The 27867-nt window shown below is 34.9% G+C and overlaps 1 protein-coding gene across 1 annotated transcript; it reads right to left on the reverse strand.

Moving 5' to 3' along the window:
• Nucleotides 1–8112: 8112 nt before the first annotated feature.
• LOC145102019 (uncharacterized protein At4g28440-like) lies at nt 8113–9056 on the reverse strand. Its single transcript, XM_079039345.1, has 2 exons — nt 8655–9056; nt 8113–8469 (listed from the first exon to the last, which is right to left on the reverse strand). The coding sequence occupies exons 1-2, from the start codon at nt 8947–8949 to the stop codon at nt 8282–8284; spliced, it is 483 nt and encodes a 160-aa protein (XP_078895471.1). The 5' UTR covers nt 8950–9056; the 3' UTR covers nt 8113–8281.
• Nucleotides 9057–27867: the final 18811 nt, after the last annotated feature.

Below are 27867 nucleotides of genomic sequence, written 5' to 3' on the forward strand. Positions count from 1 at the left end.
CGTTTTTTTAATTGGGTCGTGTTCGCGTTAGTAAAAAAACACGACTTTCTGTCATGTCGTGTTCGGGTTATGAAAACGAGTTTTATATTATGTAGTGTTAGATAAAAACAAAAAACTACCGCCCAATTTACCACCCAAATACGGCATCCCTAAACAAATGCTTCTAACAACTTGGGCTACACAACTTTCATTAATTTATTCCTTTATACTTATATATAATCTACAATGTGCTGACCATTATTTTTATTATTATTATGGTTTAGATTATTATTATTATTACTATTATTATTATTATTATTATTATTACTATTATTACTATTATTATTATTATTATTATTATTATAAAAGAAATAGGTCTTTAAAGACATTTTCAAAAATATGTTTCCAATACGTTTTCCAAAATTTGTTCTAAATACGTTGTCAAAAATATATTTTTGAAAATGTATTTTGGGAATTTATTTTGACAACATTTTTTTGAAAAAATATTTTTTGACAACATATTTTGAAATGTATTTTTCATGGTATTTCCAAAAACATGTTTTCAAAAAACATATTTAAAAATGGATTTTTGAAAATTTATTTTGACAACGTAATTAAAAACATATTTTGAAATGTATTTTGCAACGTACTTCCAAAAACGTGCTTTCAAAAAACATATTTAAAAATGGATTTTTGAAAATGTATTTAGAAACACATTTTTTAAAATGTTTAAAAAAACAATTTTAAAGACGTATTCTATACAATGTATTTAAACACATATTTATATTTGTTTTTTTTTTTTTGACGATGATGATAATAATTATTATTATTATTTTAATGCTCAGTAAATAATAGTTATATATGTGTAAGAGTTTATATATATATATATATATATATATATATATATATATATATATATATATATATATATATATATAAAAGTTCAGCAAATAAAGCATCAAAAGCGTTCTAGCTAAGGGGTTAAGTGTGTTACCTTTTGAACCGGAGGTTGCGAGTCCAATACATGTTTCCCCCATTCATCACTGATTAATTTTTAAATAAAACAACGAAGTTTACGTTGCATGTATTATCAGTTGCCATGTCAGCAATTATAGCCAAGTTAGATGTCACATCAGCACTTACCAGTAGGTTAAAATGGTCAAATTGATTACATTAGCCGGTATTTTGTCCTGTTTTGTTAGTTAAAAAAAAAAAAAAAAAAAAAAAAAAAAAAAAAAAAAAAAAAAAAAAAAATTGGAACCATACAGTAAACTCGGCCAAAACTTTTGGACTTTTTCAGAGATTTCCCTAAACAAAATTAGTTAGTTAACATAAAGTAGATAAAAAAAACATCAATATTAGTTCATAAACATATTATCAAAAAAAACACTAATATTAGTTTTAAACATTTTCCTCGCATTTTTTACTTACAAGAACTACTTCACCGGTCTAAAAGATGTATTGATGTCGTGGTGTTTGGAATGACCTTGTCTGACTTCGGTGTTGTTTGATCTAACACTAGATGGTGATCTATAAAGGATATTTTGATAACAATGGTGGCAAATAGGATCAATATAGGTATATCATAATCCATATTTTTGCAAAATCTACAATTCTTCCGATAGGCATTCACGATTCTCTTAGGATCATTATGGAAAGGTAGAGTTGATGCTGAAATTTAGGCTCGACGAAGTAGATATGTCTTATAAAGAAGTATTGTTGGAAATGGAAATCGGAAAAGATAAATGGAAGGTAATTTGTTGACCTATTCATTTGTTGGTAGTTATTCTACAAGTTTGGAGCCTTTGTACCATCGTGTCTTAATCAAAAGACAATTTGCACGTAAGTTTGGTTAATCCATAATCTCTGGTCGATGTTATATACTTATATTATATACCAAAAAAAACCTACACAACGTAAACACTCAACGACAATTCACAATTTGCTCTATGGATGGGGTATGATATAGATAGTTGCATTGGAAACGAACACTTTAATAAATAACATCATGAATTGTGTTGATGATTCATGCTTTGCATTAACATTTCCATGGAAAATCTCACATACAAAAATACACCTTGTGAACACATGAATGGTTTGTGTGTACATGTTTACATTTAAAAGCTCGTGAAAGTGTTGATTGGTGTAAGATGGTACACACAAGATGTTTGAAAATAGGTCTTTTCAATTTTGTAGTCCTAAGCAACATGTTATATTAGGTCGTTTGTTCTCTTCTTTTACTTCTTAATCTCTTATTCATCGTCTAAGACAATGAAACATCCCAAAAATACAGTCCAAAAATTTCATTTTTAATTATTAATTAAACCATAGTTATCTACCATCACATGAAAATCATAAGTTATTGTTTCATGGTGTGTGCACTGCAGTCATCCTGAGCTCTTCCTCTTGCTACCGGAAGTACCTGAAACCAGAACTGAAAACTGTAAGCACAAAGCTTAGTGAGCCTTCCAGAACTACCACATATCATACACATAATCATGCTACTAGGAGATACGGGCCTCGCCCACACTCAAGGAGATACGGTCCCCGCCCACACTTCGCTAACTAGGAGATACGGGCCCCACCCACACTCCGCTGACTACAAGATACGGACCTCACCCACACTCGGCTAACTACGAGATACGGACCCCGCCCATACTCGGCTAACTATGAGATACGGGCTCCGCCCACACTCAGCTAATAAGCATACATACAAGTATCACACAGACAACAAGTATAATCAAATCTGTCAATCAGCCCTATATCCATACTCAAATAATGCCTATGAGATACGGACCTCACCCACACTCACCTATCTATGAGATACGGGTCTCGCCCACACTCAGCTACAAATCAATACACATAACATATACGGGCCGGCCTTGGTGTCTTCGACCCGTTCAAACCAAGAGGAAATTCACCTCGCACTGCTGAAGTCCCGCGAATAAATCTCAGGCTGATGGCTGACAGACCCAAACTGTCAACATCAAAACAAAACCCAATTAACCATTTTGGTTTCCAATGCATAACCCTAAAATTCCCACTTTGGGTATGTTAGGTGTGTCAAACCCAACAAATAAAGGGGTACAAAATAACTCCTAGAACACTGTTACTTTGCATTAAAAATGTAATACAAGGTAAGCAGGGTCGATCCATAGAGACACGGGACAGATGATTCTACCTTTTTGCGTAAGGTACAAATGTGATCACAAAAGAGGGGGGTTTATATGCAATGATTCAAATAAAGGACTGAAATAATAAGTAGGCAATTGATTAATTAAAGTAAATTTAAGATTTATAAATACTCCAACTCTATGCAAAACTAATTAGCAATGTGATTCAAAGTATGAAAAGATATTTCTTTAATTATATCTAAGTTGGTACTTAGAAATGCTAACAAGCTCTAGCAATTCACATTCACCATTTTAATTAATCAAAATAAGCTCTTTAATTAATTCTAATCTAACCAATCTAATATAAACAAGCTCTTAGAATTAGGTGGAAAGATTGCATTATGCTTTGTGTGAATTTTACCAACAACATTCGATACTCCTCATAAGCGTGGGAGCGTAAGAATGTGTGAATTTGATTTACACCAGAATTATTCTAAGAAATTCAATTTAGTGTTTGTTACTTGTTCTATATTACAAAACAATACGGATTTTGCATAATAGATAACTTGAATGATTCAACCCTAACTCAATTGGCCAAAAATGACTAGAATTGAAATCAAACTTTCAATTAAAACAAAATCAAATTCACTAGATAACATTTAAAAGCAAACATCAAGTCACATGATTGAAGTCACACGCAATAGTCAATACATGAAGTTGGAGAGTCTAGGTTTCTAGCCACACATGACTAGAGCAAAACACAAATCTAAAAAGTGAAATTAAAGTCTTACAAATTGAAATCCAAACGAAATCCAATTGTTTCCAAGTATTAATTGCCTTCCAAATCTTCCAGAAAATCGCCCTAAGAACTCCTAAAATCGACTTAACTTCTAATGGAACCGGTTGCCCCTTTTTAGAAAGAAGAAAATTGTTTTTAACTCACGACCACGTTTACACGGCCTGTGTAAATTAACACTACCATTTACATGGTCCGTGTAAATACAAGAGTACACTGTGTAAATTGGTCAGACCTTCAAAGTACAATGCTCAAGATTCTTTGTTTACACGGCCCGTGTAAACACAAGGCTTCCATTTACACGACCATGTAAATCTCTGAAAAGCCAAAATCTTCATTTCTTTGATATCTTCATCCTCGGTGCTCTGCAAGTCTCGAAATTTTGTCCGCAACTCTTATTTACCTTTTCAAACAAGATCCTACCTCCAAAAGTCCTTGAAATATCACAAAAATTTGTGAATGAAATTGTCTCATGAAAAATCCCGAAAACATGCAAAATACATGAGTTTAAGCCTATATATGCAATGCACTTTTATGAAATAAAGCTACAAAAAGGGTGCATAAAATGCACCTAAAAGGGTAAACGGACCATTTTACCCCTAACCTAGCTTGGTCCAAGATTAAGGCCCAAACTTATACTCTAAAGGCCTAAAATCCAAACAATGATCCAAGGCTCAACATATGGCCCAATTTGCCCAAACCTCTACATGGTCTTACCTTAAGGCCCAACCATTTATTCTAGTCCAAACAGTTGGCATTCTGATGGTCGAATATCTCATAATCATCAAGGCCCAATTATGGCCCATCTATGGCCCAATTTTCCAAATTGGGCCCAAGTCTTTCCAATGGGCCTTATCCTAAAGCCCAATCCCAATATTCTAGTCCATATACTTGTTCTTGGATAGCCCATCAATAGCCTAATCACCAAAGCCCAACTGAAAAGCCCAACTCAAGGCCCAAACATCCCTCAACCTTCAAAATTCTTTACAAACTAATTCGGAAATTACACTCTTAACCCCCCAACGTCCATATTAAATCATTTAACCCCCAAAACCAACGCCTTGCTAAAATATTCCAAATTTAGGGCTACTATTCATTTATTAATTTTATCTCTTTATTTATTTAATAAACGGAATGTTACATACAAGCTAACGAAGGAGGAGTTGTCGACAAGAAGTAGTGAAATCAAAAGGAATCAATGTGATGTCCAAGGTCCATCATTTACATCATGGACCCCCTTGAACCTAATTATGAAGTTTTTTTGATGTCGTTTGTGCAACAAATATTATGGTGGGGATTCTAATGGACCTATAGTATTGTTTATTTCATCTATGTTAAGTGTGATATTTTTATTGGATAAGAGACCAGACAATAAATATTTCAGATTGATAGATGAAGAAGTAAGTTTGCATAACTACATGTGTTTTGCTTCTTGACATGCCAACGAGTTAAAAGATACTTAGTCGGAACCAAAAGAAACACAGTTCAAGTTGAAGAAGAAAAACATGAACATAAAACATTTTAAAGTTTGAAGAGCATATATCATAACGAAAGAAAATGCACTTAGAAGAAGCACAACAAAAATATTAGTTTGAAGTTGGAAGACCAAAAGTTTGCAACTGTTATGTTGCTTAAGAGTTTTTTGTATTCATGGTCATAGTGATTTTCACACTGGATTGTAGTATAAATTTCGTTTATAAAAATACATGTAATAGCTATAACATAACATTTTATCACTTGAAAGTTGCTTAGCTAATAATTGTTCAGTTTATAACCAACAAAACACACAAATATATAATCAAATAATCCAAAAAACCAACAAACTTGATAAATGTCAAGTTACATGATTACAATAGAGAATAAACTTTTGTATTACAAATGTTCCATCAAACAATCTAACAAACCAAACAAATAATAAATAAAAGCACAAATGAGTCGATGTCTCAACAATCGTATGAGGAACACTGAGAAAACATGAAATTTTTCTATGTTTTTTTTCTTAATGATTAAATGAGATCATCGGTGTAAATCTCCTACTCATCATCTAAAACAAGCTAACGAAAGAGAAAGTTGTCGGTAAGAAATAATGAAATATAAAGGAATCAATTTGATGTCAAAGGTACATCATTTACATCATGGACCCCTTCAACCTTATTATGAAATTTTTTGATGTGGTTTGTGCAACACATATTTTGGTAGGGATTATAATGGACCTATATTATTGTTTATTTCATCTAAGCTAAGTGTGATATTTTTATTGGATAAAAGATCGGACAATAAATGTTTCAAATTGATAGATGATGAAGTAACTTTACAGAACTACATGTGTTTTGCTTCTTGACATGACAACGAGTTAAAAATACTTAGTCGGAACCAAAAGAAACGCAGTTCGAGTTGAAGAAGAACAGGAACTTAAACGACATTTTAAAGTTTGAAGAACATATATCATAACTAAGAACATGCAATTAGAAGAAGCATAACAAAAATATTAGTTTGAAGTTGGAGGACCAAGAGTTTGCAAATGTTATCTTGCTTAGAGTTTTTTTGTATTCATGGTCATAGTGATTTTCACCTTGGATTGTAGTATTAATTTTGTTTATAAAAATACATGTATTGGCTATAACATAGCATTTTATCACTTGAAAGTTGCTTAGCTAATAATTGTTCACTTTATGACCAACAAACCACACAAATATATAATCAAATAATCCAAAAATCCAACAAACTTGATAAATGTCAAGTTACATGATTACAATAGAGAATAAACTTTTGTATTACAAATGTTTCATCAAACAATCTAACAAACCAAACAAATGATAAATAAAAACGCAAACCAGTCACCGTCTTAGTAATCATATGAGGAACACCAAAAAGCATGAAATTTTTCTATATATTTTTTCTTTATTAAATGAGATCATCGATGTTAATCTTTTATTCATCATCTAAAACAAGCTAACGAAGGAGAAGGTTGTCGATAAGAAATAATGAAACCTAAAGGAATTAATGTGATGTCAAAGGTCCATTTACATCATGGACCCCCTTCAACCTTATGATGAAGTTTTTTGATGTGGTTAGTGCAACAAATATTTTGGTAGAGATTGTAATCGACTTATATTATTGTTAATTTCATCCATGCAAAGTGTGATGTTTTTATTGGATAAGCGACCGGACATTAAATATTTCAAATTGATAGATGAGGAACTAACTTTACAGAACTACATGTGTTTTGCTACTTGACAAGCCAAAGTTAAAATATACTTAGTTGGAACCAAAAAAAAACGCAATTCAAGTTGAAGAAGAACATAAACAAAAAACAACATTTTAAAGTTCAAAGAACATATATAACTACAGAAAATGACGTTAGAAGAAGCACAACAAAAATATTAGTTTGAAGTTGAAAGACCAAAAGTTTGCAAATGTTATCTTGGTTAGAGTTTTTTGTATTCATGGTCATAGTGATTTTCATCTTGGATTGTAGTATTAATTGCATTTATGAAAATACATGTAAATGTTATCTTGATTAAAGTTTTTTGTATTCATGGTCATAGTAATTTTCACCTTAGATTGTCATTGTAGTATTAATTGCATTTATGAAAATACATGTAATGGCTATAGCATAACATTTATCACTTGAAAGTTGCTTATCCAATAATTGTTCACTTCACACCCAACAAACCACACAAATATATAATCAAATAATCCAAAATCCAACAACCTGATAAATGTCAAGTTACATGATTACAATGGAGAATAAATTTTTATATTACAAATGTTCCATCACACAATCTATTTGTATGAAAATTTTCTATGTTTTTTTCTTAATGATTAAATGAGATCATCGGTGTTAATGTGATTAATTGATTATCACATTGACTTCTACACATTTTTACATACAAATAAATTGAGCATGTAGCCACCATTTTCACGAAAAATGTCAAACTCATCGGATGAAAAGCATTTCACGAAAAATGTTAATCTCACCCAAAGTTTATTTTATTCCAGAGTTCAAGATTAATGTTGAAGAATACAAGTCCATTGTTGCTTAAAGAAATATGGAGATTGAGATTGGATAAACTACTAACATAAAAAGTTGTTAACAACAATAGAGTCATGAAACACATAGTTGCTGAGTTGAATGAGGGCATTTTTGACACAAACACAAAGATAAACATGTGAACCACAGCATAAAGAGGTATAAAAAGGATAACAAATTAACACATCTAATAAACCAATGTAAGCACAAAAGCTAAGAAAATTCAAAAGATGATCTTTTTACAGAGTAACCAGTATGAAGGCCATAATGACTTAGTTCCATTACATGTTAAAATAATATCAACAAGAAAAAGACTAAACTGACCTCCATGTTCTTGTATACCAAAACTCCCCCAAATCTTTATTCAGCAACATTCACCAACTCATACTCCACCAGAGACAAGTTGTTATCCTCCTTAACAGTAAAACTTGCAGGCTCGGTCACCTCAATTCGCCCCCATTTATCCACAGCAAGTCTCATGGACCCTTTGAACATATCAATCTTCGCATTTCGGATTATCACAGAGTTTCCAGCCTTCATCAAGTCCACTGTCATAACAAAAACTTACACAAAATGACTTTGCAAAACCAAAATGGCTAAATATCTTCGATTTCAAAATTCGAACAAATAGATCGAACCAGAAGCTTGGACACAGTAAATAGACCGATGTATTATTAAGAAATTGTCATGGAGAAGTAGTGTGTGTGTGTGAGAGAGAGAGAGAGAGGGGGACCTTGATCGTTACGAGCAGTGAAGAGAATGGTGCCGGTTTCATCACCAATAAGGCATTCGGCGATGCGAGTGTTAGCAGCGCCGGGTCGGCTACTGAATGAAGATGAGATTCGTGATTTCTTGTCTAAGACCGTCGTTGAAGACAAGACCTTGACGGCGAGGGTATGGCCGTTGGTTCCAGGTTTCAGGTCGCCCACCTTCACGAACACCGGCTTCCGCTTCACTATTCCTCTTCCTCCCTGTTCTGGTTGTTGATTTTCAATCTCCACCGCCGCCGTTTCATTGATCGTCGCCATCTACGCTTTTGAAATGAAGAAATCGAGGTTCAGTTAGTTGGTGATTTGGTACCCCGTAATCGATAAACCCTAACCCTAAAATCCTAAGCATGCGATTGCCACTCGAACCACGTTTTGTTGTTGCGTTTTGGGGTTTTCGAGTTTGGTGATGTTGCGTTTTTTAGTACCCTAAGATTTTAAATGTTTTAGTTTTGATCCATATTGTTTTGGTTTATTCAATTCTAAAGCGTTTACTTAATTACGCATACCATTGGAAATTGAGGAATCTAACCATAATGTAAATATGTATTTTAAGAAAATAATAAAAAAATGGTTTTAAAAAAATATTTGCTGTAAGTTTGGAATGGAGGATTTCGGACCAAGAGGAAAAAAAATTCTGATAAAAAAAATTACATTCAGACTGAAATTCCAAGATTTCGAAGCAATATTCTGGTTTTTGGATTGAAATTTCGGAACCCGAAATTTCAAGGAAAAATAAATGTTTTTTACTAAAATCTAAGGCTGGTAGGTGTGGGCCAGTGTTTTTAGAGAAAAAGAAGGAAACGACATTAAATGAAGGTTATGGTGGTAATGAGAAGCAACGTACATGCATATAACGCCCCAAAACGGTGAAGATGGCTGTGTTTGCACGTTATAATACGCAAAAATGTCCTGGTGAGTGTTGCGCGTAACCAACAATCAAACAAAAGATTAAACAAACATAGTAAATAAACAATATATAGGTTAATATGACTTAAAATTAAACAATTGATTGAAAAATAATGATATTAAACACGTCAAAAATAACATTTTCGATATAAGTAAGAAAAAATTTGAAAAAAATAACCCGCATTTCAGAAACATACTAGAATAGAAAATTCGAAAGTAAATTGTCATTTTTTAAAAACCAAAAGAAAAAGTTATTTTCTTTAAAAAGTTCATTTGATTAGTTTACTTAATTTCCTATATATATATATATATATATATATATATATATATATATATATATATATATATATAAACCCTCGATGTTTAAATATTTGAAGCAATGTTAAAAGATTCCTCATTTTAAGGCTCACAATGTGACACATAGGTGTTCACGTCGTGAGATCAGAATAACCCTCAGCCTCCATCACCTCCTTCCTACCCAAAACACTATTAGCCTACATTAGTGACCTTAAAGAGCTTATTTGGTGGTATTTGGCCCTTAGAAGAAGAAGAAGATTCCTTGGGTGCATCATTTTGGAAATCAAGCTCCTACTTCATCATCTTTTTGTGCTTTTGGACCTTTGTAAATTATAAAGTTCATGCCTTTATCTCTAATGAATGCTAGATCTAAGATTTATGCTTTCTTTTTCATGGATGCGTTGGGTAGGATGCATGAGATACATAAAGCTAGCAATTGTATGGATCATTAAGGCAATTCATTTTAGTAGGAGTTCAAATCTAAAGTTTGGTGTTGGTTTTTTACTCCAAGCATGATTCTTGATCTTATTATCTTCTTATTAACCTAGTTGGTGTCCACGTCATGCATTGGACATGCATGATTGTAAAGCTTTGATTATTATGGTCCTTACGATTGGGGGAGACCCTCCGGAAGTCTCAAGGAATGGCTTTAGATATTAAGGGCTTAATATTCAAAGTTGGCTAGAGCAGATCTCACGACGTGATCAGTAGCATGTCACGTCGTGAGATGTGGTATTTCACGACTATTTTGTCCTTTTCCAATCACGACGTGACCATTGGCTGGAGTTTACCATGGTTGACTTTTTAGCCTTGGTTGACTTTTGGGTCAAGCTAGGGTTTTAAGGGTGTAAGTTGATAGGGTATGACTGTACTGTTGTTAGGTGTCTTGTTGATCATCTCGACCCTGTGTGTGAGAGTTGTCGTGTTTCTAGTTGATATTTGTAAGGTGAGTCTTCTCGCTACTTTACTTTTATGGTATTTATGTTTGTGATCAGTTGGGTCTTTATTGTTGTTTGTTGTTTTGTCTAAATTGCAGTATGATACTTTGGGATTGTTGATAATCCTTAGGGTTGCTAATAACCTCTGAACATGTTGTTAATCCACATGGCGTGTTTTTAGCCCACTGGGATTGTTGATAATCCTCAAGGCTGCTAATAACCCATAACTGTTTATTATGTTGTGTTGTATGGATATTTTGGGAAGAACTCATTAAGTTTTATGCTTATAGTTTTTGATTAAATGTGTTTCAAGTATGTTGGATGAACGCAAGAAGACAAAAGCATGATTGTGCACTCCGACTTGCAGATGTTTATATGATTTCCGCATTTTGATACTCTGATTTGGGATGATTGTGATACACCTGAGATTTCTTATTTTGGTTTTTATGATACTTGGAGATTTTTGCTAAATAAAAATGAAGAAAAATGTTGGAAATTTTGGGTTGTTATAACTGCAATGACAAATCTTTGTCGTATGATTGGAAAAAAAATGGATAAGATTTAATTTTATTTATCGTCAAAATCTTGCGAGATGATATGTATTTTTGTAATTATATACAAGCTTCTAGTATTCTCCGGTAAATTTTAATTGTTTGAAACGTTAAATAGGCGGAAAAAAAAAGCACGTCCAACAATACTTTTTTCTTTCTGTGTCACTTGTCCCTCAACCTTTGGTTGGTAGGGGTTTTTTGATGGGTTTTAGGTAAAACAAATAAACTAGAAAACAATTCCTAAGTTCACATGCAACCTACTTTGGATCTATGTTTTATCTATTGAACATACAACTTTGAATTGCAAAACAAGAACCCTAGAGGAGAGAGGCTATAATCGAAATTTACAAACTAGGGTTTAGTAATTACATATCTTTCAATTGTTATAGTAAACAATTGATGATTCCCTTGATCTTGATCTTAATCTTCTTGGAAGCTTAGCACCACAAGTGTAATGCCTCTAATGGAATCACACCCAAACTAGCAAGAAGGAAAGTAGAAGGAGAGAGAGGGAATATCCAATTTTCGGCCCTAACAGATTCTTCCAAAGAAAGAGTGACCAAAATGTGAACCAGGAGGCTCCTTATATAGTTGAGGGATCTAGGGTTTAGGGGAAACCCTAGTTATCCTTTGCTTAGGGCCTAAGCAAACCCAAGGGTCTTATCCAAGCCTTTATGGACAAAATTATTAGGGTTTCCCCTAAAGATTTCGTCCACCCTTATCCAAGGGGGTTCTAGAGCCTTCCACTCAACTATTAGATAATTGCAAACTAGTCCCTACACCTTATAATTAATTCTTTTAACCCCGAAATTAATTCTAATTAATTTCTGGCTAACAATTAATTAAACAAAATAATTTCTTATTAATATATTAATCTTTTAACATATTAATAAATTCATTTATATTAATTTATTAATCTTATAATAAATTAATATCTCTCCTTTCATAATTTCCTTTAAGTTTGCTAGGTTTGAGGGCAACCCAAAAGGCCTGTGCTGCTATCAATTCAAGTACATATCAATTATAGTTATGGGCTTAGACACCTAATCCAACATTTTTTTTCCACTCATTTTATTTTTTGGTCATAATTTTTTTTCTTTAAAAATATTATGAAAAAACCAAAGTTCTTAAAATTTTGTTCTCTACAAAATGAGCATAATAATGAAAATTTGAAAAAAAAATATTTTTTTTTTGTTTTTTAATTTTTATAAAAAAACCAAGTAATTTTTTTTTCAAAAAATCATGAAAATTTAAGGAATACTTATGCTAGTGACTTTCTAAAAAGATTTTTTTTAATAAGTTTTTGAGGTGTTTATTTTTATTCTTATGAAATATTATTTTTATAAAATATAACGAAATTGGTTCAAATTCAAAAAGCAAGTGATAAAGTTCTTCATAATACTATTTTAGTGAGTTTGTAATAGATTTTTTTTTAAATAAAATATAGTGTTAAAGATACAAATGTTTTGCTTAAATGATTTTATTTTTTTTATAAAATATAGACAAAATTATAAAAATGGGCTTTGTGGTTTACCAAAGCTCACGAACTTAATCCTTGTTAATTATTTTTGACAAACATGAACTCTATGGTTTCTAAAAGTTGCACGAATGATCATTTTGCTAACGTCGTTATTATTCATCCGTTAGTGAAAAAAAAAATACTCTCACACTAACGGATGAACAGTAACAACGTCAGCTAAAAGAGTCATTCACGCAAGTTTTAGAAACTAGAAGTACCATGTTCGTCAAAAAGAAAATCACAGGTATTGAGTTTGTGACATTTGGTAAACCAGAGGCCATTTTTGTAGTTTTGTCTAAGAAATAAAACATGAAAATTTTTGTTGTCCAAAGTAAAAAGTTCTTTTAAAGGTTTATGGTATCATATGTTATGAAACTTTTTAAAAGAATTTTTTATAAATAAGGTTGTTTAGATATCAAACTTTATTTTAAAAAATTATACGTTAAGTTTTGTTTTTTAAAAAAATATCAAACATAATATGATCCAAAATGAGATGGTGCAAAATATTTATTGTTCAAACAAATGTTATGATTCAATATATTTATGATCCTTAAATTGTTATTATCTAAAAATATTTTGATTCAAATATTTTATGATCCTTAATTATATTTTTTATGATTCAAAATTAAATAATTCGAAATATATAATGATCCAAATTTTGTTTTTAGAACAAAAACTTTATTAAATTGAATATATTATTGATCTAAAATTATATAATTCAAGAATGATGTGATCCAAAATACTATGATTTAAAATAATTTGATTCAAAATTTTATTATTTAAAAATAATATGATTCAAAAATAGCATGAACGGAAAATATTATGATATCTAGTATTTTTATTATTTAAAACTTTTATAATTGTTAAACATTAAACACTTGAAGCGATATTTAGTTAGAAAAAAAAAACAAAAAAAAAACCAAACAACAAAGAAAGAAACCCCAAAAAAATCAAATTTTAAAAACAAAAATAAACAAAAACACAAGTATCTTCAAGTATGTAGTGAAGCCATTAAAGAAAATTAATAAAATAAATAAAAAACAAAAAAAAAACAAATATTTAAAAAAACGAAAAAAGAAAGAAACCTTAAAACCGAGCATATATGTGTTTTTTAGGAAATTTTCTTTAAAGAAAAAAAATGAATAAATAAATTAAAACGTAAACAAAAATAAATAATAAAACTCACTTAAATGACGTTCCATGAACATTCGTCATACGTGATTAAATCATTGAGTCCGTACATTAATTATCATGGACGTGTGTTGCGTGCGAACGCGTGACTCCCAAGTATATGGTTTGACGTTTATGATTTTAACAAAATGGGTGGTAGAGAATTGTTTACGCAGTCCTTACCACTTTTTTGAGTAGTCGTCGGAGTCAGACCCTTTATATATATATATATATATATATATATATATATATATATATATATATATATATATATATATATATATATATATATATATATTGTTGTAAATAATTGGTGGATGACAAGTAATTGGTGCATGGTAAATTGATCAATATTTTTAACTAGTTACAATTATAGATTATGAATAGTAAAATTTATAGTATAAATACATCTCCATTATAAATGGTGAAACACACTTACACACCTAAAGTTATAAGTGATATAACTTTTATATTCTCTCTAAATATTTTTTTCTTTTTAATTAAAGTTGTTATCAAGATTACTAGTTTGGTTTTATTTAAAGTTAGATTAATTACGCTTAATTTATAACATGTTATCAGCACGAAAGCTCTAATCCAGGTCATTAAACAAGTGGAAATCACAATTAAAGTTCTTATTTATTTATCATTGCAATGACATGTATGAAAAATTGATGTTTGTGTATTTCTATTATTAGCAATGTTGAAATGGATGTGATTCTTAGTGATGTTATTTATAGTAGTGTCATAATTTTCTAAGTGAGAAAAGATTCTCATCGCCCAAGTTTCAATTGGACAGAAACTTGGAATCATACAACCTGTATTGTGTGATGTATGGAAATCTTGGTACTTAGGTAAGTAAGACTAATTCCTTGTTCACATAAGTATGTGAGTTAAACTGAAGGACTAAAGGAACTAGTACACAATGTTGGGCATTAGTCAAGTCCACCATAAATAATAATAACATTATTCGTTATGATTTACTAAAGGTCTAGTAAATGTGGTTATACTTACAAGATTAAGTGTAATTCTGAATCATTGAAAAATGTTTCAATGGATGGCAGAACGGATAATTAGAATCAATGAAGGCAGAAAGATAAAAAGTTTTTCCAATCTAAGAAGAAAGGAGAATACTTTTGTATCGGGTTTTATAATCGTCTTAATGATTAAGAACCATATCCTCTAAGGACATCTTAGTACACTAGTATGGCTAAGAAGAGGAATCGGAAATTATTGAAATAGTTAAATCAAAAGGATGGGTCATATTTCGTTCCGAAAAATCAAGTCTTAGAGTCATAATCCAAGATTATGAATTGAGTGACGCACCTTAACAAGGTCTAACACACTCATAAAATGTGAAGTTGAAAATTGTTTTTCTTACTCTTGCACGTTTGAAATTGGTAAGTTGTGATGTCTTGGAGAAGACAAAGACCAACTAGGACTAACTGTGTAGTAGTTTGTCTTGATATAGACACACACTAATTCTTGAATATTTGTTTTATCAAGAAATGTTGCTTGAAAATACAATATAATATGTCAAGAGGTTAGTGGGAGTCTAAATGATCTTGAAAAAGTTTCATGAACTAATCAAGCACCTTGACGATTGTAGCCTATCGTGTTGACGTATTGTTATTTCTGTGTCAATCCAGTTGAGTTGATTATGTATATGAGTTCTACGACTTCTCAATAGACTGCATAAGACAAGCACCTTGTTCAATGAAAGTACATTGACTGGAATAGGTGAGCTGCTAAAATAACTTGGAAACAATGGTGGGACCCTTGATGGCAAGAAATTAAGTATGAACAAGTTTTGTCCATAAGAGTTTGGATTTGTCACAAACATTATCTTATGATTATGGTTATGAAACATTCGCATGGATAGGAACATATACACCATAAAATCTAAGTGTCAAGGTTTCTCTCCTTCATGAAAATGATTATTAGGAAACGCTTTCACTAAGAGGGATTTTAAGGAGATAGTGATTATGTAAATTGCATAATCAAATTCAATTATGATTACGGCATCCTCTTCATAGTTCGAATTGTGAGATTTGGCAATTAGTCTGAACATATACACCATAACATCTGGGACTTAGTAATATAAGTTCTGAATTAGTTTAGACACACATGTGAGCTGTCTGAGGAAAGGTGTATGAGTTTGAGAAGCTTAGATAAAGGTTTATCGAAGCACATCGTATTGGAAATATGAACTTTGGAAGTCAATAAGCATTGTCTTTTAGAAGTCCAACTATTTTCTGAATACATGTCAAAGCTAATGGGAGTATAAATGTTATGCTGGAATGAATATAATCATCATGTTAGTGGGAGCAGGATTATTATTTTAAGTGTTGCAAGTTGGCAATATTAATTATAGAAAAACAAAAATTTCACTTTGCAAAGTTGCAGGGGTTGAAAAGTTGTTTTTGCTATAATTAAGGGAGAGAATGTTATACTTCGTTTCCAATCTAAAAGTTTAGATCGAGAAATTTTAATTGAATTTAGTCAAGAATATATTTATTAATTGCATTCTCAAAGTTCGATTATGATTACGACATCCCTCTTCATAGTTCGAATGTTGAGAACACGGCAAATAGAAATATTATGACAATATTGTAGCAAGAACCTGGTAAAGTATCACATTTTTCGTTATGAATCGTATCCCATACGCTTTAGGTATAGGATTGATTGCATATGCTGTAATATTTGACTGGTCTAAATTTTTCCAGATGCCTAGGGCATTTAGAGGGTAAAAGAGAATAGAACCGGATTTGACTAAATAATTAAACAACTATCAAGGACAATCTAAGGTTCGTTAAAGATTGGTCGCTTGTTGACAGTTGGAAGTATAGTCATAGATGGACCATATTGACATTATTATGAATAGATAAGATTCTATTTAGAATGATTTGTCGTATGGTAAATACGGAAATGTTTCCTTATTGGGAGTTGGACGTTAAGAATCTATGTCTAGATTAGAAACTTTTGTGCAAGAAGAATGTTCAAAGGAATGTACTTTGAATGTGAGACTTCATGACTATGGAATTGTCTTGTACCAATCTCCAATAGAGCAATTTTTAATTTCATTGTCAAAGTCTTGGTGACTTTGGCGCTGTGATATTACGGAAGGACCGTTGCATAAAATGTTAGAATCTAACATATTCTAGTAGTGGCGAGAATTTGTATTCTTACACTAATTAATTAAGATTATGAATTATGAAATGATCATCATTGGAAATGTGTTCATTTGATCTATTTCACAATGTAAAGACCATAGGAAAACATAGTGTGCTTGCTAAGAGCATGGGACAATTATTGTTATAATTCAAGTAAGAAGTTGATTACCCGAAACAACAAATAATGAGTAATCAATATGGTGATTAAATAAAATGTATTTTATTTATACTCAAAGGTTTGGGACCATATAGGATTAGTATTGTTATTGTGTTTCACTTTGCATGTTTTGACTTCCTGAATAATAAGATTATTCAAACCCTCCACATTCGCTCATACTTTGGAAGTAGGAATGAATGAAGACCGTCATGAATCCATCTGTAGATTGACTAAAGCGTTTAGACATAGCACAAGTTTGCTGCAGAATTCATGAGTGCTGCTGTAAGATTAGAGTATTGGATTAAACCCACGCTCACTTGGATCGCTACATGGATTTTATCACGAGTGATTGGTGAGACGATAATATCTTATATTCTTGAAACCAAGATGTATGAGTTGTATCTTACGAGTCGGTTACACATTGATAATACGTAAACACACCAATAACTTGGTGTTACAAAACGTATTGTTGTGTGTGATTCGATGAGTGAGTACAAGCGAGCATTGAGTCGAAGTTTATCCGTTCCTTTTACCCAAAGTTGAATAAAAGCAATATCTGTGGGCCCCTCGATGATTTAGTGATGACACCCTAAGCGCTTGGCCAACTCGGGACTGAGTTGATGTGTTTAATTGTAGTCTGTTATCAGTCGTCATAAATCGGAAATCGGGAAACAACACATGAACAGAGAGTATGATTAAAATCCATGTCTCGGTTCATACGATATCTAGAATAGAGGAATATATGATCCCTTATCTAAAGGACAGGTTGCTGATAAGATCAGAGTTCGAAAACGTCTTTGAGAGCTACGATTGCTAATCAAATTATGCTTACATTATAGTTACTAGACTTATCCAAGTGGGAGACTGTTGGATTAGTGTCTAAGCCCATAACTATATTTTGTATGTACTCGACCCGATTGTGCATGGTCCTTTTGAGTTGCCTTCACCAAAGCAACTTGATAGGATGGTTTATGGAGAAAGAGGATTAATTATGATTTATTAATATATTATATGAATAATATATTAAAGGAGAAACCATATTTCTTAATTAATATTAGTCAACAATTAATTAAAAATTAGTTTTGTGACTAAAAGACAATAATTAAACTTTGGGGGACAGAAATTGTAATTATAAGATAATTGCAATGGGGCTATGGATCACCTTGGAACATAGGTTGGACGAATTCTATGGGAAGCCCATAAGGAATTCGTCCAAGGGGTGTTCTAAAGAGAGTTTATGGGCTGCTTGGAGCCTAAGCAGTCAAATTAGGGTTTCCTTGTTTGATAACCCAAATGGCCTCTCTATATAAAGACCCCTATGGCCCCAAAAACGTGGTGAACTCTTTTGAAAGAACCCTTGGACGTTTTTAGTGCTCCCCCTCCTTCTCATAAGTCATTATCTTGCTCTTTGTGTTTGCAAACCATTAGATGAGTGATATTTGTGACTCTAAGCTCCAAGAACACGAGATTCAAGCTATTCTATAAGAGGTATTCATCTAGATATGTTCTTATATGTCAATTTCAAAATTAGTATGCTAGATATAGGGTTTATAAGTCTTGGATGAATTGCATGTACAATAGAGAAACCTAGATCCAAGCTTTAGGGTTTGCATGAGTGTTGGATTAGTGTCTAAGTCCATAACTATTTTGGTATGTACTTGACCTGATGGTGCATGATCCTTTTGGGTTGCCTTCACCAAAGCAACTTGATAGGATGAATTATGGAGAGAGAAGATTAATTATGATTTATTAATATATTATGAGAATAATATATTAAAGGAGAAATCATATTGTTTAATTAATATTAGTCAAGAATTAATTGATAATTAATTTTGTGGCTAAAAGAGATTAATTAAACTTAAGGGACTGGAACTGTATTTATAAGATAATTGCATTTGGGCTATGGATTACCTTGGAATAATAGGTTGGACGAATTCTATGGGGAAACCCATTAGAAATCGTCCAAGGGATATTCTAAAAGGGTCCATGGGATGCTTAGGGCTTAAGCAGTCAAATTAGGGTTTCCTAGTTGAAAACCCTAATAGCCTACATGTATATATAGTACCCTTAAACCCCAAAAACGTGGCTAAGAGTTCCACTAGGGTTTCTGGACGTTTTGGGCAGCCTCCTCTCTCCTTATTCTTCATCCTCTTGCTCTTGGTGTTTGTGATCCATTAGAGGAGCGACAATTGTGACTCTAAGCTTTCTAAAGTCATTACAAGGAGGATTTGTGTCACACCCCCAAACCAAGGATGGCGGAAACGTCCAGGGGTGGAGGACTTCGTGTAGAGTATCACAACAACGAGTATAATAGTGCTCAAAGCAAATACAACCATCATAAATATAAATGAAAAAAAAAAGTTACACCAAAGTATATGTTTACATGATTCAAATCAATTACATTATGATACAAAATGAACTGTTTGACGATTTATCGTCCCATCCTCAAAACGTGGTTGATTTCCTGTTTCACTGAATTCCTGAGAATACAAGTAGTTTTGTGTAACACCCCGTTTATAAGATAAATAAATAAATGTATAGAAGCCCTAAAAAGAATAATATTTGAGCGAGGCGTTAGTTTCGAGGAGTTGAAAGTCATAATTATAGAAGTCAGGGTGCGTTTGGTAATTTATGGACTTAAATTGAAGATATTTGAAGGCTTAAGGGGTTGATTTGCAATTTAGGGACCTGATATGAAAGGAATTTATGGGATCAGGGTTTAAAAGGTAAATTGTAGCCTAATATTGAAAAGAAATCGGGAAGGAGGGACCAGAAGTGGATATTGTGCATAAGTTTGAAAGAGACACGGGATATATACCCGTATCCCTTCCCCCCCCCCCACATTTCATCTTCAACCCTAAACGATGGAAGCGGCCGCCCACCTTATCACCCCTCCTCCAGCCGCCATCACCGACCCTTCCCCCTTGTTTCTCCGATCAATTGCCGACGAGTTGGACCAACAAAGCCAGCAGCCTTGCCCCGCCTTTCTGACCGAGAGTTTTGTTGGAGACCAAGTCGGAGCAAAGGTCCCCAGCCGCCGCACCCATGGGAATGAATTCAATCGCTGCTTCGCCGTGGGTTGCCGCCGTCGCAGGCCCGCTGCCGGTAATGACGTGTTCGTCGTGATAGCCGCCAAGACCGACGACCGAGTGGGGTTTTGCTGCTGCAAGAGGCGTGAGTGATCAGAAGATCAATGGTGAACCTATCCGCCGCCATAGGGCCGCTATCCGTTGTTGCTGCTGATCTTTGTGCCAGTCGATCTGCAGCGCCCCTCTCCGCCTCCTTCCACCGCTTTCTCATGTCGATGTGCCATTATTGTTGCTGTTGGAGGTTACTGTTGCTACCGGACCGCCGTATGCCACCAAGGGGAGGTGGCTGAGTTCGTTTTGCAAGCAGAAATTGTATGTGTGTGTGTTCATTGCAGTTTAGTGGTGTTTGGGTGTTTAGTCTAGCCGGATATAGCAAGGAAGCCACTACCACCACCATGAGGTGGTGGCTACCGCCAAGCGCCACCGCCGACCACCATGGTGTGGTTGGGTGTGTGTGTATTAGTTAGTGTGTGTGTGTTAGTGTGTGGTTACGTTTTGATCAAACATTGTAATTGTAATTATTTTGGGTTAATAATAAAAATAGTAGTAACCACCACCGTAAGGTGGTGGCCGCCGCCGTGAGCCGCCATGGACCACCACTACCCGAGGTGGTAGTGGGTGGTGTCCCACAAGCAAAACCCTAATGGGCTTAGAGAGTTATTTTGGGTCTATTGGGCCACGTTTGGATGAGGAACCCTAATTAGGGTTTAGAAAGCCCTAATTATGGGTATTGGGCCTTAGACCTATTGGACCCACTGTTGGGCCATTGGGATTGGATTGTGAATTAAGCCCAAACTATTCCATCTCATTTATATAGTAGAGTAAAGGACTTAATGGACTAAGTCCTTAATGGGCTAATTGAGAAATACTAATATTTGAGAGATTATCAACACGCACACGAGAATTATTTAATAAGTGAATATTAAATAATAATCATTGGCAGAAATTAATCTAAGCAATAATGGACTAAATGGATTAAGTCCTTAATGGATTAAGTCCCTAGTGTGTTAAGTCCTTAGTGGGTTAAGTAAGCAACACTTAACCCTAGTTATCATTTGATGTGAAACCCTAATTTCACTTGGGCTTTGTGTTGGGCCATCCGAAAATAATCGAATGGACTAGAGTAATTAGTTGGGCTTTAAGGTAAGGCCCATATGAAGGATTGGGCCCAATTTGGAAAATTGGGCCATAGATGGGCCATAGTTGGGGCCGAGAGGATTGTATGATATTGGGCCCTTAGAATGGGGCATGTTGGACTAGACTGGACATTTGGGCCTTAAGGGAAGTCCATGTAGAGGTTTGGGCCCAATTTGGAAAATTGGGCCATATGTTGGGCTTTGATCCCTAGTTGACTTTGGGCCTATGGATTGGGCCTTGGGCTTGGGTAAGCCAAGCTAGGGGTAATGTAGGAATTATCCAAAGCATGTATTTATAGTTATGTGCTAGAACCCAATTATTAATTGGGTGTTATTTGGTGTTGACAGTTCGGGAATTTGTCAACCAGCAGCTGGGGTGGAGTCTGCGGGACTTCAACAGTGTGGGATTGTGTCTACAGGACTTCAGCAGTGTGAGGTGAGTTTCCTTCCAGTAGGAACGGGTCTACGGCCACAATGCCAACCCGTTTAGTTAGCAGTAGTTCCGGACTTCAGTCCGATGCAGTAGTTCAGTATGCTTGGTGTCTTTGTGATACAGACATGGTATGAGTTATGTGTTCCGGACTATGGTCCGATGCACTATCCAGTATATGTGTTTATATTATATGCTATGATTACGTTACGCTGTGTTCAGTTAGTTCTGGACCTCGGTCCAATGCAGTAGTTAGAGTGCTTGATGTCTTTGTGATTCAAGCATGTTTTGTGTTATGTGTTCCGGACTCTGTTCCGATGCAGTATGCAGTATATGTATTCATGCTAGTTGATATGTTTATGCTATGTTATGTTCAGTCAGTTCCGGACTTCGGTCCGATGCAGTTAGTTTCGGACTTCGGTCCGATGCAGGGGACAAGGTCCCAATCAGTTCCGGACTTCGGTCCGATGCAGTTAGTTCCGGACTTCGGTCCGATGCAGAGGGCAAGACCCTGGTTAGTTCCGGACTCCGGTCCGATGCAGTTTTCAGACTTCGGTCCGATGCAGTGGGCAAGGCCCAGTAGATGCTTTGTATGTTATTGTATGGTATGTGGTGGTTTGGGGGAGCTCACTAAGCTTCGTGCTTACGGTTTTCAGTTTTGGTTTCAGGTACTCAGTTTTTAAAAGAGGAGCTCGGGAAGATTGCAGTGCACACACCATTTGTTCAGCCTAGGATGTTTACACTCTGATATATTTGACAATTGTTAAGATATTTTGAGATACATTCTTTATGCTTCTTATATGACGATTGATGAACAGGGTTTTATTACTATTTTAAAACGAAATTTTTAGACTGTATTTTTGGGATGTTACATTTTGAAAAGTGTCAACACAAAGGTTGGTGAGTTCATAAGCTTTTGACGGTAAGAGTTTGAAAATCGATCTTTGTAAAGAGATGTATGTTACCAAGAAAAATCCAATATTTTCCTTACATAAGTTATGTGGTCCTAAATACCAGGACCGAAATCGAACAAGTATTTGTCATACTTAAAGATATAAAAGTGGTTTCAAATTGGCGTAAAACGCTTTCTGAATTGAGAAAAACTCTCGTAATGAATGGTGTGTAGTCTTAAATACTAAGACTGAAAATATACAGCGATATTTGTAATTGATATAAAAAGTGATTTTAAATGAACATAAAACCCTTTTTAATATGAAGACGTACAAGTATTTTTTCATACTTAAAGTAATTTCTGAGAGCTAAATCGACATAACTCACTAATTTAAAGTTAGAACCCGTAAATCTTATGATTGTTAATACCATATGTGAGCTATCATAACCATACTTGACATAGACGGCCTCGTAATACGACGTTCTTCAGGCGTCGCCGTTAAATGACACTTGTCACCACAGACCTGCCGGTCTAGCTGTTGGAAGCAGCTCTGGTGTGGGTTTGTCAAACCCAATATAGATCTATACACAACTATCACGTTCTCCCTACAAGAGACTCTGGTTACAATTTACAGGACTTTTTGAATTGGTTACTTTGGAAGTAACCCGAAGCGAATGACTCACAAATTTATTCATTAACAGATTTACGTGATCTAAACTGAAAACCTTTGGTAAAAAGTTTGAGAAGTAAATGATACATAAACTATACCTATTATAGTTTATCCAAAACGTTTGTAATGTATAAGAACTCTTTTATGAAATGCATTTGTGCTATGAATCCATAAACTATGTTCATTATAGTTTAATATACGTGTTCTAAATGAATGAATATTCTTATTATGAATGACAAATTTTCATTTTATGATGATAAAACTAACAAAGAAACACATTAAATACTTAGAACTTATTATTATACACTTTGCTCAACATAATACAAAGTGTTATGAAAGTTATATGATGTTAACTAAATTAAACCTTTTTGCACTGTTTTAGAAAAGTCATAGAAAAATCATACGAAGTCGAAAACTAAATCCGTAAATTATGAGAGTTCCCAAAATGTGTCTAGTTTACTCATAATTTTTATCATGATTTTTAATGACCTCCAACTTGGGTGAAATAGTCCATGATCACAGACTGGTCCGGATTGGTGTTTGAAATGATAAGCAGTTTTGTAAAAAACACCATAAATTGTAGAAAAATCGTATGGAGATGTGCAAGTAGTCATTTTAAAGCTAAGAATTGGAACTACTTTCACCTAAAATCGTTTTGAAAACTAAAATGTTTAAGTTGTCCAAAACAGTCCGTGAATGGAGTTGAACTTTTCTGATGAAGGCTGTAAGAAAAATTTAGTTATGTTCTTGGTGTTTTAACTTGTATTCCCCCCTAAAAACTTGAGAAAACATGAAAATGTAGGGGTATGAACTCACCTTGAGTGATTTCAGTAGATAAGTGTTGAAGTAGAGAAGTGTTCAACCCAAGAACACTTAAAGAATCACTTGAAGATTCGAAGATCTAACACAATTATGACGGAGTTTTTGTAAGATATCCATGATTTGAGTAGAAAGAAGTGAAATAATCATAAGGAGAATGGATTTTTCTTACCACATGTGGAGGAAAAACCCAAGATCAGCCCTTGAATCTCGAATTCTAGAGAGAGGAAGTTTGAGGGAAAAGTTGGAGTTGGATCTTTGGTGAAATGAGAGTAATTGAAAGAAAATGAGGAGAGAGGTTGAGTGACCAGCCCTAAAAACGTGGGGATGGCTTGTGAGAGAGGTAAAAAGTACAAGGAAGTGACAAGGTAAGGTGGGGAGGAGTGTGGGTTAGGCATGGAGTGGGTATGGGGTTGCTTGTGTTATAAAATAAAGGAAAGTCAACACTCTACATTTGTACTTCACCTACTCTCTTGTGGATAAGGTTTTATCCTTAAAACGTGATAATTTAATAATTATGGGTCCTTATATGTTAAAATAAAGTTTTGGGTAAAAATCCCACATTAAAACAATTAAAAACGAAGCTAAAATGAAGTCATAGTCGAAAACCGGGAAGAAAAGCACTTCCAGCGAGGCTTCTCGGAAAGGGGTCGGAGGTTCGGTCCTCCTGAGGCTAGGTCCGAAACGAAGGGAGGCGAGGAAGCGAGAAGCGAAGGCTCGGTCCGAAGGCATCAGAATCCGAAATGGACCGAAGGTTCGGGTTCGGGTGTGGCATGCGAGATTCGGGCCCGAGAGGACCCTTCGGGTTCGGTTCCCTTGAGCGAGGTTCGGCCCTGAGAGGACCTTCGGGTTCAGGTCTTCTTGGTTTCGGTCCCTAAGAGGACTTTCGGGTCCTAAGAGAGGTTTTGGGTCGTTAAGAGGGGTTTCGGGTCCTCAAGCCCATTTTACTCGTTTTTACCCCGTTTCAAGTCGTTTTTGACCCGGTCAAGGGTCGGAATGACCCGAATGACTTCAAAAAGTTACAGAAACTTTTGAGAGAGATTTGTGAGAGATTTCACATACTTGGAGAGATTTGGGAGAGATTTGACATTCTTGGAGAGATTTCACATACAAAGAGATATTTGGGAGAGATTTCACATTCATGGAGAGATTTGGGAGAGATTTGACATTCTTGGAGAGATTTCACATACAAAGAGAGATTTGGGAGAGATTTCACATTCTTGGAGAGATTTGGGAGAGATTTGACATTCTTGGAGAGATTTCACATACAAAGAGAGATTTGGGAGAGATTTCACATTCTTGGAGAGATTTGGGAGAGATTTGACATGCTTGGAGAGATTTCTCATACAAAGAGATATTTGGGAGAGATTTCACATACTTAGAGAGATTTGGGAGAGATTTCACATAGAGAGGGATAGAGTGAAAACGATTGAGAGAGGTTTCATTTGTGACCTTTTTGAGTGTCTGGCTTCACAATGCAAGGTCCGTAAACCCCGTTAAGCCTTGTTTAAGGATCTTGCATACTCCCGATGAGTATGCAACATTGTTTTATCGGTTTGGCTCGCCACGTACCACAGTTTTAGGTTAAGGAGATCGAGATTTACTCACTTTTCGATTTATGATCTCTCCTTAGAATAGCGAGCTGTCTAGTAAATACATAACGTAAGCCCTCGTACACAAGGGTTAGTTGAGTTGACCGGTTTGACTTGTTGACTTTAGTTGACTTTGACTTGACCGAAAATTGACGGTTGTCACATCATCCCCCCATTAGAGGGAATTTTGTCCCGAAATTTTGAATTTAGGCAAGGAGTGGGCATGAACAATCGAGCCATGAAGTGGGGATACTTCCTAATCGACTGATTCTCGCGCTCCCAAGTGACTCTAGGTCCTTGGTTAGTATTCCAGCGAACTTTCACTAATGGGAAACGGCGTTGCTGCGTTCGCTTAACCTCTCGGTCCATGGTCACTATGGTTCTTTCACGAAGGTGAGGCTCTTGTGGAACTCGATCTCGTCGAGGGGGATTACAAGAGTCTCGTCGGATAGATACTTCTGCAAGTTCGGGACGTGTCGGGTAGAATGTACTTTACTAAGCTCACGGGAGTAGATTGAAGTTGCGATTACAGAGCTGATTCTTACAAGAATCTCGAAAGGCATAATTATCTGGGGTTTTGGCTTTCCACGCTTTCCGAAGCGTACTAAGCCTGCCCAGAGTGAGGTTTCCAGAGGAATTTGGTCTCTTATTCTGGAGTTCTAAAGGTTTCTTCCTTTTTCTTCTCTTCCCAGTCGAGGGTTGCTCCCTTCAGGGTCAAAGTCGTAAGGGGGTTCTGTACTTTACGAGAAGTTCCAAAGGAACTAAGATGGTAGGTCAGGGAGACCCGAAATTTTGGCGTATTCCTGCTGACGCCTTTTGTGCTGACTGTTTCTCAACGGTTTTGATCAATTGAAAGAGTCCTTAAGGATTTCCACATTGATAATGATGTGTCTTAGGAATTTGAGTCCTCAATTCCAAAACTCGTATCTAGAGAACTTCGGGTAAAGCTTCTCTGATCGTATTGCTTTCGCGGTTTGTTGTAGCTGCTCTCCTTGGTTTCCTTCTTACTACGAGGGTAGATAAGCAAGTCATTTACATTGACAATGACTAACGGATCCTAGTAAGAATGGCATATCCTATGAATACTGCGAGCAGGTTGGTCCTATCCGAGGGGTATCACTATGGACTTGCAGCGTCCGCATCGAATTTGGATGATTGTCCTCGGACATCCTTCTCCAATACTCGCGACTGGTGATATTTAGATCTCATGTCCAATTCCTGAAGGGTACTTCGTTCCTCGCGGTTGGTCAGCCTATTCGTCTATGCGAGGTAGATAGTAAAGGTTTCTATTGGAGATATTGTCGGGGCCTCTGAGGTCAATGGGCCCTCGAGCAATTTTGCCTTTCTATTTGAAGAATAAGACCGGAGCTCTCCAGGGTGAGAAGCTTGGTTCCTTAATTTCATTGCTGAGTAGTTCGACAGGTTTGAGCTGACAGTTCTTGTAGCTCGGTAGGAAGCATGTGGGTTTGGTTTACGCGACTAGGCCTTTTCGGATGGTAGGACATTTACTCGTCCCTCTAGGCAACCTTCGCCCGAGGTTCATGGCAGGACTCGTACCTGGTCCATCTATCATTAACTTGCGCATATAGGTCGTATGTGCTTAAGATTGGCAAGACAGTTGGATGGGTGACTCTGCCCCAAGTCCACAACCAGACATGGAACAGGAAATAGGGCGGAAGCACACATACAATGTCTGTAGAATCTTAATTATACATTATCCTCGCGCATACACAAAGTAGTGGTGGACTAACCGTATCCGTCCTAAGCTTCTGTGCTTGAACCTTGTCTGCTACATGCGTGACATTCCCGAAAGTCTCCTGTAAATACTTGTGATAAGGTT

The sequence above is a fragment of the Lactuca serriola genome, chromosome 4 (genome assembly GCF_051521515.1).
Source record: "Lactuca serriola cultivar US96UC23 chromosome 4, Lser_US96UC23_V15, whole genome shotgun sequence".
Classification (NCBI taxonomy): Eukaryota; Viridiplantae; Streptophyta; class Magnoliopsida; order Asterales; family Asteraceae; genus Lactuca; species Lactuca serriola.